This window comes from Anopheles gambiae, chromosome 3, assembly GCF_943734735.2.
Source record: "Anopheles gambiae chromosome 3, idAnoGambNW_F1_1, whole genome shotgun sequence".
NCBI classification, from domain to species: Eukaryota; Metazoa; Arthropoda; class Insecta; order Diptera; family Culicidae; genus Anopheles; species Anopheles gambiae.
This window is the reverse complement of record NC_064602.1, coordinates 77,474,147-77,487,767: the sequence shown is the minus strand read 5'-3', so window position 1 is coordinate 77,487,767 and position 13,621 is coordinate 77,474,147. Positions and strand designations below refer to the sequence as shown.

Sequence of the window (13,621 nt, the reverse complement as noted above, 5' to 3'; positions counted from 1 at the left end):
TTGCGACTCGTTTGTGCCCCCACCGGTGGTGGAAAATAAAACATATTTGCGCAAGCTACTGAACAGTGAATTTAAATTGTAATCAATTTCACAAACGAACGGCATTCGTCCACTGTGCGTTTGTGTGGGGCGCACATGCAGGAGAGAGAGAGAGTACAGAAAAAGCGATATGATAATAAAATAATAAAAAACGGATATAAAATCAACATTTTAACACTGCACTTGGGCGCTCGGTAATGCATTTTTGCTAGCTCGCTGGCGGGCCCGCATCCAATGAACAACCATAATGCGATTAAGCACCTTCGATTTTATGAGCTAATAAATCGTGCGCTTCCAGGGATCGATGATGATATTGCCCGCGCCAGCAAACAGTGCAGTGCAAACAAAGGCACCTAAAAGAAACGAATACCCCGTGCCTGGGTGCAAGAGGGCGATTATTTATTATAAGTACGATTCGGATCTTGTGTTTTATTTCAATCGAAACTGGGAACAATACTGCTTTATATCTTCCTTTCTTTCGGATATTTCAATAACGCAATAATGGATGGTGGGTAAATGGTGAGCATTTTTTTGTTTTTAATTATTTGATACATTTTTTCTGTTTATTTGCAACTTAACTTCTGCCGTCCTTACAGAGCTGGTGTTGTTTTTCGCTTTTGTTTATGATGTTGTGGGCGCTTTTTCGTGTTTCGTCCTGTTGCGGCGTGCCATTTGCATTCGTTTGCCTTTTCTCATTGTTACCCCCTGTGTTTGTTGTTGTTGTTCTTCTTCTTCTTTGCCCTACTTTGTATGAAAAATATAAAATTTAGCTAAATAACCATTCCACAATCGCTTACCAACAGAGCCGGTGCCGTTTCGGGAATGGTTTGTTTCGCTTTCGCCATGTGTGCCTAGTGCATGCTTTACTTTACAAAGTGCCAAACCGAAGGTGCCTTTTCCTTCTTTTTCCACGTTTTTGTTTACCTCTTTGGCACGATTAATGTGTTCCTGCAAGCACACGCCAGCAAACGCGTCAACCAAATATTTTTTTTTGCTGTTTTTCGTTTGTTTGTTTATTTTTGTTTCGCGCTCTCTCTCTCTCTCTCTCTCTCTCTCTCTCTCTCTGAATTATCCATTTCACAATCCTATCTTTACGATTTGTTTTTGCTCGTTATTTCCTGTTTATTGTGTAGTCTGTTGTGTCGTAATGATTATTTAGAGTGTTTTATAAATAGTTTCAGCTTTTATATAATTTGTGTAGTGTTATCTGTTTTGTGTTTTTTCCTGTTTTTGCTGCCATTACATGCGATTCGTTCGCTTGTTTTTGTTTGTTTTTGGTTTTCCCTATGCTACGCTTAACACTCATCGGACACACTCTACAGATCTCTATGTTCGGGTTCACATATGTTTGTTTCTCGCTTTCTCCTTCCAGTTTCCTCATCGTACTAGCGTTTCTTTTTTAATGTTTACTCTTTTGTTTTGTAAAACGTTTATTGCTTTTTGTCAATTCTCACGATACTTGTTAGCGCGTCTTGTGTTTTTTCTTCTTCTCTTCTATTCTATACTTGTGTGTTGTATTGTATTGTATTGTATTGTTTATTGTATAAGTGATTGGCCAAACAAGCGGCCTTATCACTGAATTAAAACTAAAACTTAAATAACTAACGCAGTGTACAATGACAAAACCGATCAACAGAATCTAGTAGGTAGGTGCCAGTCAAATAAAATGTAACGCTGATTAAATTTACGGGCCATCGCAGTCATTGGGTCGTTCTCGCTATATGCACGTCTTGTAAGGTCAGTTCTTAATAGTCTGTAGTTACGGAACACTCTAGGAGGGACATTTATGTTGACTCTAGCCAGTAGTTCTGGCGAATCTATCTCACCGACAATAAGTTTGGACAAAAACGTACATTGGGCATTATCACGTCTCCTAGCAAGTGTGTCCAGACCAAACAATAAACAACGAGTATGATACGATGGACGAGGGGTTACATTACGCCACGGAGTGAAGTGTAGGACAATACGAGTAACTCTCTTTTGGACAGCTTCTATTCTATTGGACCAAACACTAGAGAACGGACACCAAACTGTAGAACTAAACTCGAGGATGGAACGAACATAGGACTTATACAGAGTTAACAGGCAGTGTGGGTCATTAAGTTCTCTCGAATGTCGACGAATAAATCCTAGCATTTTGTTAGCTTTGTCTAAAATATCACAGTAATGTTGTCGGAAATCTAGTTTGCGATCCAGGGTGACTCCTAAATCCCTGACCGTATTGCACCGCGGTAGTTGTGTCCCTGATATGCTATAGATATACCTTATCGGACTAGCTATTCTAAAGAAAGACATTGACGTACACTTATCAACAGAAATTAGCAGGTCGTTGTTGATACACCAGTCAGAGAAAACATCAATCGATCTTTGCAGTGAAAGAGAGTCGGAAGTGTTCCGTACGATACGAAACAGCCTAACACAACAGTGTGTTTTTGTGTAAATGTTTGCTTTTTCATAATTTTTCTTCTTCTACTGCATTTCTCTTCCCATTTTCGTTAATGTTTAAGTGTGTATCACTCGGTGTGAAGGTATTTTGTGGGTGTGTATGTTGGTGTGCTTTACTTATACAAAAAAAAACCATATGAGCGCTCTTCTCTTAGCAAAGGACCGCAATCGAGTACAAAACAAATCGCTTCTTGCACGTCTAGATATATACTATACAAATCCACTCGTATAAATTCACAATTTGTTATACGTCTTCGTGTGTGCTGTCTGTGCTGCCAGTGCTTGTTGTTCAATTCCGTCCTATCCCCTTTGTTTTCAGAAGCCCGTTTGCGTATCACGTATTAGCATGTGTACATTTATGCGGTAAGTGGTATAAATCTTTCTGCAACGCTTATCACTATTTCACATGTTCTTTCAATGAGCGAACAACACACAATTCCAGCGTTAGACAGTTTTTAGTTTTCACAAAAGAAAGCCAAGATTACCATAGGGTAAAGAAAATAATTACCTTTTTTTAAATATTTCAACTGATGTTATTTGTTTGTGTTGTTAAAAATCTGTCTGTCAGTTTAAAAAAATAACGAATTGTGCAAAATAATAAACAAAATAAAAAGGACAGAAAAAAAGGTATTCACGTGAAGTTTCATTTCCCGTCTTAACCTACCGCCTTTCGCGTGTTACCTGGTGCTGCTGCCACTGCCACTGCTATAATCATTAATATAATGTTTTCTTCGCTCCATTTTATCCCACCACAGTTTCCTTGCTGTGCTCGCTTTCGCATCTTCGCTACATTTAATTTACACATTTTTGCATAACCTAAACCTAAGGCCGTCGGTCCTCGGGAACACCACCCCTGGGTTACCAGACCCCTCCTCGGAAACGATTCCCAGTTTTTTTTTGTATTACTCACCGGCCATCATCGTTTTCTCTGACGTCACCTGTCACCGCACTTCAATCTTCATTTCTGGCAATTCCATTCCTATGCTTCCCACCCTTACTGTTGTGCCATCCCTATTCCCCTATTCCCAAGACGCGGTTGTGCGTTTGCTGTTTTATTTCATCTCTGTGCTGCTATTCTGTCTGGTGTTTGAAGGATTATCCTTTTTATGGTTTTTCTTTTCTATGTTCCGTTGTTTTTTGTTGTTGCTTTGGGTTGTTGCTTTCTTTGTGCATTTCCAATGCAAATCATCGTTGCTTTAGCTGTTTGCCTGCTGCCCACGACCATTTTCCAGCCAAAAAGCATAATCCACTTGTGTACGTATATGGATGTGCGTGTGTATATCTTTGGTTGTGTCCATGAAAAGGTGAAAAAGGTTGGGGTTTGCCTCCGCGGATTGTTTCCGAATTCCGAAGCGCGTAATGGTTGTGTGCGGGCGAGCGCGCGCGCTCAGTTTCGGGCAGACTTACCATGCAGCACTTCCGGAGATTTCGATCGGCTGCGGGGGTTGCGCGCGATGATGATTGGCAATGCAGACATGAAACGAAGGGGGAAGAAAATGAACGGGAAAATTTTCATTAAATAGAGATTACGGTGTGCATGTGGGCTTACACGTAGGTATTATTAGGAGACGACCGAGTCTTTTTTTTTTGGTTGTCGTTTGGGTTGATTGGCAGGATTTCGGTCTCTTCCTCGAGGAAGCTACAGTAAGCATAAGGCGCATAATGGTTCCGATTGGCGTCAACAGAGACGAAAGCAGCTTAGCATATGGAAAGGAAAGGGATATTCTTGTACTCATTAAATTTGTTTTCCCTATTTTTCCCCTCTTTGGTGTATCTGCAATCGAATCTTTTGCAAATAAACAGCGATAACAATGAGCTCCGATTCGAGCAATTGCATGAAAAATGGCTCTAAATTAAAGTCGAACCAAACCGTCGTTCATCGGTTGCGGTGCGAAACCGGAAGACCCGGGGACAGCAGGAGAGAGAGAGTGAACACAAAAATCCCCCGGAAGAACATCGACACATCCAACGAAGCACTGCAGTAACAGCTGGTGCACGACAGAACAGCATCCGCCAGAAAGCAGAAAAATGTAGCAAAAAAAAAAGGGTGCCGTCATCCTTTGCCGTTTTCGACCAGAAAGGGTTTTTTCTCTTTCGGTTTGTGTGTTTGTGTGTGTGTGTGTGTGTGTGTGTGTGTGTGTGTGTGTGTGTGTGTGTGCATATTTTCCACTTCCCCACTCTGGGCATGGTGGAGCGGTGGAGTGAATGCTAAATCGAAATTAAATTATCATTCTCTCCGTTCTGGCTCCGTGTTTTCATCGTCGGCAAGGCGGTGGCAAGAGATGCGGGAAAGCTTTTTTGCCGTTGCCCAGGTGTTACCACCATTTTCCCGGTGGCCTTTAACTGGTGAAGGGATTTTGCCTCCTGTTTGCCGTTGTCTTGTAGTGGAATGAGCAGCAGCAGCAGCAGCTCGTTTGTTCAATTTCTTCTTCATCAGCGCTTTTTCTTTCGCCGCTTTTTTCAACACACACACACACACACACACACACACACACACACACACACACACACACACACACACACACACACACACACACACACACACACACACACAGTGGCAATGAAATTCGTTGCCGCAAACCGAAACGTCAACCGAATCGTTTTTTGCTGTTAGTCGACGGCAAAGATCGTCCGAACCGAATCGTTTGGCGTGAATCAAAGGCGCTCCGCAATCGATCGGTGTGGCCGTAAGTCAATATTGGACCATTTGTGGGCTCTGAGGAGGGTTGTTTTAGTTTCAGTCGGTCGTTTGGTGTGCATTTTGCGCTTGTTTCTTGGGAGGCGGGGTAGGAAAGAAATCGAATGTCCAAGAAATGCTGGTAAATCGCCATTTCATTAACTCGCCCGTGTCCCGCGCAGGCGAACACCGTGAACCGTACATCCCGCAAAACGGGGTTCAATCGGGCGGGCATTAAATTTTCATTATGAAAACTTTGCCCTGCCCCGTTTTGTTTAGGGATTGATTTTGAAGGGGGTAAGAAAACCGGCCCCAAACGAAAAAGTTCCTTTTGTACGGGGATCCAAATATCCAAAGCAACGCATTTTAATGAGAAAGTGTTCTGAAAGTAAGCAGCTTTTGCTGCTCTCTGCCGTTTGCCAAGACGAAACAGATCTCTATTTTTGCTAAATTATTTCTTATTTCTTATTATTTGCTTATTGGGCCAAAAAACAAAAGCTTCCGGCTTGATTTTAGCAACCGTTTTTTCTTCTCCGATATGACCCAGTTAGCATCATACGAAGCAGCACCGCGAAAAGCTTTCTGCACTTCCTGCTTTGTTGTTTCTTGTAGTTGGGGAAAAAAACGGCAGCCCATTATTTATTACCCATCCGAACGACGGGGAAGATTTATTTCATAAAGCATTACTTAACGGTGCGCTACCCGGAAGCCTTCCGGGAAGTGCTGAGCTAATTCCTAATGCCCAGTTTCTTCTGGGGAGAGGGGGGGGATTTTTGTTTGCCTCCCATATGCTGTTACGCCAAACGCCATTGAGCAGAAACGATGGTGCAATGCTGTCCCGTTTCCGACCGTTTTTACGCCAACCGATTGACAGGAAATGGGCATCGGACTTATCGAGCTGCCCGCGCTACGCAACTACGCCTATCAGCCGTATCGTTCCGGGATGGCTGCTTGTCCGTTCATTTCCCGTCGCGCAAGTCGGAACTATGGGGAGAGGGACAGTTTTCTGATGAAAGGAACCAAGAAGGAAAAAGGAACAGAAAAATCGGAAGTCTCCCCCAAAAAAATCTTGCGTAGGCTTCATCAGCCCAGCGGACCGGCTATCGGCAATGGGCAAATGATAAATAATTCAAACGATGTCTTTTCCAACCGAATGAACCGTTTTGCGCTAGGACTGGCCTCCTCATCCTTCAAAAAAAAAAAAAAAAAAAAAAGCGGGAAGACAAACGTGCCCAGGTCGAAAGGTAAAGAATCGAAGTGGAACAACAGCGAAGAAACGAAGAAAAAAAGAATCCCTCCCCGGATAGACAACACCCGATTGAAACAAAGACGGACAGTAGAGTAGGTTTGTTCGAATGGGCCCAAATCGATTCCCCATTTGCTCCCCTACCTCGACTCCTGGACGGATCCAATTCTGGATGCTGCGCCATTTTTGGAGCCTCTTCCGGGTAATATCGATTCACCCATCGCCACGGTGATGTAGCCCACGATAGGGGCCCAGATGAAAGCTATGCCCTGGTAACGGAGGCAATGCGCATTTCGCCTTTCTTTCCGTTCCCTCGTGCTCGTGCGTCCCTAATGAGCTCGCAGAACGATCAGCTCGCACGTGTGCTGCACGCGTTACCGAGCGGAGCCCGATGGTCTGAGAGAACAAGCAGGAGGTGTTTCAAAGGTTGGGTGTGTACGTTTGGATGCTGTGGGGTTAAGGTTTCGCCCTCGGCCCTTTCCGGGGTCGGCGCTGGGTGTCGATGATGTGTTATTGAATTAGAGCGATACTAATTTGCGCAATAGGCTGCCACAGATGGGCTGCGCGTGGTTGAGCCAATTCCGGCGAAGTTTTCGCAACGCCAAGATGATCTTCTAATGACTGCTCGAATGTTGTTACAGGCGCGCAGTTGTTCTTTGCTGCCCACTACGGGCCAGACAATTATAGGTGAAGAGGGGGCCCAGAGATAAGTGCTGATTATTTTGTGATTATTGTTGTTGGGCGGTTTAGTGCGAACATCATAAACACGTTACCAAGAATTGCAGGTATCCGAGGAATCGTTTCCAAGCGCCACTCATTATGTTTATTATGATTTTATCGCTCTATTTCGCTGTCCGTTGCAATAGGAGGAAATATTTCATTTTCAGTGGCAGAAAACTTTCGCCACTGAATCCCGCGAAGATCCGGAGGAAGCCAACTAACTTCCGCAACCGTGGCTTAACAAACCACAAATCAAAAGATTATCCTTCCACCCTCCCCCACTACTAGTCCAGCTAAGGGCTAACAAAGGCGAGCTGCAAATGAAGTTTTGCCCGTTTGAGCCGGTGAGCATCTGTATAAATTACTTTCCATTCAAATAAGGCTCAGAGATTTTTCCTGTGCCGTTCTTTTTTTTGCTTTCTTCCACGTGTCCTGGTGTTGGGGAAGTTTTCTAAGGCCTCTATTGCGCACAGCAGTAAATAGCAAAAAAAAATGTGCAAAAATCCGGAAGCAATACACGGCTGTGGGAGGGCTCCGAAACAGAAAAGAAATGCTTTTCAATTTGGTAGTATAAAGGCGAGATCCTTCTTTTTTTGTACCGAGCGTTGGGTTTTCCTTTTCTAACCATACCCCCATAATGTTAAGCTTTAACTTCGAGAAGCGAAAGAAAGAAAGGAAGCAAAAAATGCCCCCTCCCCCCTTACCGGACGTAAAGATTCAATCACCTGGGGTAAAATGGGACGGTTTCGGTACCGTTGTAAACGAGCCGTAAGGTGGCGATGAAACAAATTTCCGTTCGCATTCATTTCCTGCACCGCCGTAGTTCTTCATAATAAAGCAACGCACCGTTTCGTCGCATGCGGTAATCTTTTGCCATCGTCCTGCTGGTATTCTTTTTTTTTCGCTTTTCCTCGCAGCACACAGGTGGCCAGTTCAACTCCCTCCCATCACGGGGGGGCCCGTGTTGAAAAGAAAAGACGTGACAAACGTGAAAATGCGAAAGCGAGAGTAAATAAAAGATACATCTAAGTCGTTACATATTTATTAAGATGTAGCGGGGCAATAAGAGCCGGGACTGGGATTGGGGTGGCACCGGGGACAAACGACGGTGCGCACCCAACGACGCCGAGCTGAGAGGACAGTCATCCTCGGTTGGGTCCATTTGTCGGAAGATTTATCGTCCGAAGCTACTACTTATTAGGCGGTGTGCGTGTGTCGTTTGAGGTTGAGGCCCTCGGTGAAAGTCACCAGCTTGAGCTAAAGCTTGAGTTCCGGGGGTTTTGAGCTTTTCCCTCTTCCCTCAACGCACGACCGCTCGCAGCTCAATTCCATCACAGTAACTCAAAACGAGCGTGCAATATGTGGGGTTGTATTTTGTGCTTCTTGTTACGCCTGGAATGCTACGTTCAGTCCACGCAAATATGCTATTCATCTCTCCCCAGCCACACTCGGTCAGTCTGCAAAAGGTCGTGATGACGGACGACCTGGGTATGGCTTAAGTATGTGACAATGGTTTCGGTCCGTTTTCACGGCTGTCATAAAGCGCCCGTTTGCTCAAAAGCGGTGATTCAGCAACCCGGTACGAAAGATGATCGACAATGGTTTTGGGGCTTAACATTTTTATGAACAACGCGATTTAGTTAATGCGAAAATTTGATTCGTAAAATACAGGTAACGGTCTGGAGGTAATGGCCAGTTTCAAGATGAACAAAAGCAATAAATGAGTGTGGATTAAATAGGAGACTAACGCACTCAAATGCGTGTGAATCCTTAGTGTCGTAGGTAAGTCGACGTTATTATACCTCAAAAGTTCTACGTTCGATTCCTGACATAAACCAATAACAACTCTTGTCTCTGTTTGTCAAGAATTTCTTTTCAGGCCAGTCCAAATGATGCAACACTCTTCTTCTTCTTCTTCTTTGGCTCAACAACCGTTGTCGATCAAGGCCTGCCTGTACCACTAATGGGCTTTGGCTTTCAGTGACTAATTGATTTCCCCCCATAGCAGAATAGTCAATCCTACGTATGGCGGCACGGTCCATTTGGGGTTTGAACCCATGACGGGCATGTTGTTAAGTCGTACGAGTTGACGACTGTACTACGAGACCGGCAACACTCTTCTATTTGTCCCAAAATTGCTCCCATGTAGTGGTCCGCCTTACTTACCGGATGAGGGAATTTCAGACGGCGCTCTCGAACTCCAGCAGTGGCGTGACGCTGCTGGTACTTCTTCGCCCAGTGCAGTAGCCCCGGTGACGTCGGCCGGTCTAGAGTCATACGAAAACGATGTGTGGACGGGAGAGAGTGGTTCGCTTTTGCTGCTGCTGCTGTTGCTGCTGCTGCTGTTGGTGTTGATGCTGGTAGTAGTCGAGCGTTTCGTAGTGGTCCGTGGTAGAGTGCCCACTATTCGCACCGCTCAGATCGCGACCCGTTGCCGCCACACTCCCATACTTCAGGTCCTCCTTTACCGGCAGTGGAAGCTCCCAGGGTGCCCGCAGCGTACGGTACTCGTGCACCAGCGACTGCTGCTGGGCTAGGTAGCGCTCCAGCTCCAGCTTGTCCACCTTCTGCGGTACGATCAGCTCCGTAACGCCGGACCGGCGCCGTGGATCGTCCTCATCGGCGAGCAGCTGCTTGCGGCGCTTCGACAACCGCAACACGTACAGCACGCTGGCACCGGTCGCCAGTACGAGCAGAATGCTCAGCACCGCACTAATCACCGTCACCAGATGGGTCGGACAGTCGATGTCGCTTTCGGTCATCGCGCGCAGCAGATGGCGCGTCCGCCGGCCATCCTCCACCCGATCGCACCCGATCTCGTCCCGATCGACGTACAGCGGGCCGTGGTGTGATCGTGGCGGCAGCAGACTCTCCGCCTGCTCCTGCTGCTCCTCCGGCTGGGCGGCGGTAATGAGTGCTGCGGCCGCTGCCGCCGCCGGCACAATCAGCTGAAAGTCGCCGGCCTCGTGTAGGCCGTAGCCGGTCGTAAGCCGCCACAGCCACAGCAGGGAGCAGTTGCAGACGAGCGGGTTGCCCCCGAGCTCGAGTCGGTGCAGCCGGTCGAGCGGGAAGTGTACGGCGTCGAGCCGGATCAGCGCGTTGCGGCGCATCGAAATCTCGGCCAGGTTCGGGTTGCTGTGAAACAGTCGCAGCGGTAAGCTCGCAAATGATGGATTATCGTCCAGGGTGAGAATCCGCAGGGCCGCATTGTCCACGAACGCTCTGGTTTGGGTGGTAGAATGAGAAGCAGGGAGTTAGTGCTAGTGGGAAGGTGATTTATCGTTCCCACACCCGTGCGGGCGAGAGGGAAACATTCGAAGCCGACCAGCTCTGACACAAATGAAGATGTACGATTGGAATTGCTAACGTGACGCAGAAAAGGGGGATGTCCATCTCGGGATCTAATCACTATCCAGAACGTTGGACATGATAGAACTCCGATGGTTGTGGTTTTCCACAAAATGTGCGCAAAAGTTTCTCCGTTGCTGTACAAAGAAACACTTTGGGTTGAGTTTTACGTCAAAAGGTAAAGATGGAATTGTATTTCCGTGTTCGAGTATATCATTCTCAAAACGAAGGTAATGGTTCAAGATGCGTGCATGAGCATGCAAGCATCCAATCCATCGTTATAAATTTGATGAATGTTTGTTATTCATTTACAATATCCCTAAGGCAAAACATTGATCGATCGATGAACGAGTGTATCCCACTGTTTACAAAAAACCTTGAAGATTAACTCCAGCTCCTCCAGAGGAACGTTATCATTTTAAAACTACTAACACAGACACATAGGTACAGAAAACAAGAATGTTCTCTCGCATATATCCAGTGTAGTTGCTCGCCCGTTGTCTGGAAGCTCTAGTCCTTCTCGTTAGACACTCATTCCTCGCTGTCGACCGGCCAAGCTGTTACTTTTACAGCAGCCAAACGTGTCACAGCTAGGCCTGGACGGTACGGCTGCTTCCGTAGAGCAGGTTTGGCGCTTACGGCACCCTCTAAATGACGCTGAAATCCATAAGGGGATGGAAGATGATGGTGCTTAAATAGTGTCCACTGGATCCAGGATTTAGTACAATGTAAGGTAACGTTCACTTACTCTCTGATAGCCATGTCCCCGGGATGAAGTTCTCTTCTCTGGATGTCTGGGGAAATAACCGCGAGGAACACTTGTGTGTAAGATTGAAGCAAATACTCCCGTAAACATATTGCTACAAATAACAAAAAACAGTCTATTTGAAGAGGTCCCATAAGCTCTGCTTTTGAAAAGCTCTGCTAAATTAATTTTTAATGAGTCGAATGGATGTGTGAGTCTCCGCGACCGTGCGGACGATAGACGATAATTAATCATCCTAGTGTCATCCATGCTTCAAGGCTTTTTCGCAACACACAAAAAATCTGCATTAGTCTTCAAAAACAAAAAACAAACATCGGCTCCTTTTGTGGCCACGGCTGTGGATCGATACGGCCGGAGAGCCTGCTCGGCTACAGATAAAGCAAAACACGAACGATGACACAGGCGCGCTTACGCTACGCTTCCGGACAAAACACCTCAATCTGTGTGTGCCGTGGCCAACACTGTTACATGGCAGCACTGTTGCTTATCGTAGCGCCCCCGGGGTGGCCTCGTTCCCTCCCCCCCCCCCCCCCCCCCCCCCCCCCCCCGGGGACACAAAGAGAAAGGACTCTCCTAACAATATGGCCACCGTACACCAGATAGTAGGAGTACGATGCGTACGTGTACGATGCGCCTTTTTTGTACCCATTACGCTCCGTACCGCTCCGGTTTTTGGGGAGTAGTTACATGCCGGTGCTGGGGCACAGAACACATCCACTCATCAACGTCAGCGTGTGACAGTGGAGATTAAAATCTTCCCACTTTTGCCTCCCGGGAAGCGAAATTGCGTTGTGAGCGACAGGGGCATCTTGACGGCTTTCGGTTCTTTCCCCTTTGTATGTATGTGTGTGTGTGTGTGGATGAGTTGTAATTTAATGAAAGTGACTTTGGTGTCCCCCCAAGGCCCTTGATGGAGGGCCCGTGTCCCCAGCCGAGCGTACTGTGGTCATGATAATGCGACCCACAAACGCCCCCTCCCGGCAGCTGCAGTTCCTGTGCGTGTGTATGAGAATGTAATTAAAATTCAAACCCCCCCGTTTCGAACCAGAAAAGGTTACACATCTTCATTTGTGCTGAAATCATACGCCACACATACATACACACTGCTACTTACCTCGCATCGATGCGCTGCAGCCGATCGAGCCGGTCGAGGTGGAGCTGCTGCAGCTGGAACAGGTTCAGAAATGCGACCGCCGGCAGACTTTCGAAGTAGTTTCCGCTCAGCGATAAATACGTTAAATTACACAATTTTGATAATTGCAGTGTTGGCACAACCTGTGAAGGTGGAGAAAAGCAACGGTTGGTGTGTGAGGTTAGATATGGTTGTGGTGAAATCGGGATGCAAAGGATGCAGCAGCATACGAATGGCACAAATGGCGCGATTGTCGCTGTGGGATGCCCGCCAGCGAAATCACTCATTCTATAAATTATTAATTAATTAAACATTCAGTCCGGCGGCAACGGCACCAGCACTGGAATGGCTCTGTGGCCGAACAAAATGTATGCGCGCGAACGGTCTCGGACTATAACGCGCTCGCGCTGGCCGCACCGATAAAGCTAGCCGATGTTGTGTCCGTGGGTTGCACAAACACGCCAGGTCACACACATTACCCCTTACTAGCCCCGGCCAGTCGATGCGACGCGATGACTATGGCAGCAAATGTATTGTTTCTGTTCTCTTGTGCGGCCGGGACACACACGCACACACGGGATAGTGTTGGCCCGGTTCCGGGTGCAGATTTCCGGGCCCTCCTTTGCAGACAACAACATCATCGTCATCATCAACATCCTCAACGCACGGATCGGATCGGGATCGGCAGCACTAGAAGCGGCGACGGGGGTAGACAACTAGCCTTCCGGCCATTGACCGTTTGCTCCGGTTGCGGAGTAATTATTCGAGAATGATTTATGTAAATTGTATGAGTTTGCATATTTTATGTTGTGCGCGAGAGCGCCAGAGAGAGAGAGAGAGAGAACGGTTCATGTGTGCGCTCTTTGTGCTTTATTGTTGCACTGGGTTGGGTTTTGAACGCTACGGGGAAAAGGTGATCGGATGCGCGTGTGTTGTAGGAGCGTAAGGGGAGGGATGGACCAAACTAACGCGGTTTCCGCGGGTGGATCATGTGGAATGGATTTTGCGGATGAAGGCGAGTTTATGGTGATTTTGTTGTTTGTCCCCTATTCACGAAGGGGAACGGAACGAAGGACAAGGCCATTTCAATGGAATTGACCATAATGTGGTGTTAGAGCGAATGGTTTCGACGGAGAAGAACGGAGGTTCAAAGGCGACCGTCGGGCAACTGCGGGGCATTATGTCGTGTCGATACGGTACGGTGCACGGACAATAGGACAAAGTAGTAGCGCCGTAGTGCAATGTTTA

The 13,621-nt window shown here is 46.8% G+C and overlaps 1 protein-coding gene across 2 annotated transcripts in view; it reads right to left on the bottom strand.

Moving 5' to 3' along the window:
• Positions 1-2,468: 2,468 nt before the first annotated feature.
• LOC1270695 (leucine-rich repeat neuronal protein 3) overlaps positions 2,469-13,621 on the bottom strand; it is an 81,941-nt gene continuing 70,788 nt past the window's right edge. For both annotated transcript variants that reach the window (XM_061654460.1, XM_061654461.1), the window contains 3 exons: positions 12,356-12,516; positions 9,294-10,349; positions 2,469-3,920 (listed from right to left, as the gene is read on the bottom strand). In XM_061654460.1, the coding sequence (XP_061510444.1) occupies positions 9,401-10,349; positions 12,356-12,516 (1,110 nt within the window). In that variant the 3' untranslated portion in view covers positions 2,469-3,920; positions 9,294-9,400. The remainder of the gene's footprint in view (positions 3,921-9,293; positions 10,350-12,355; positions 12,517-13,621) is intronic.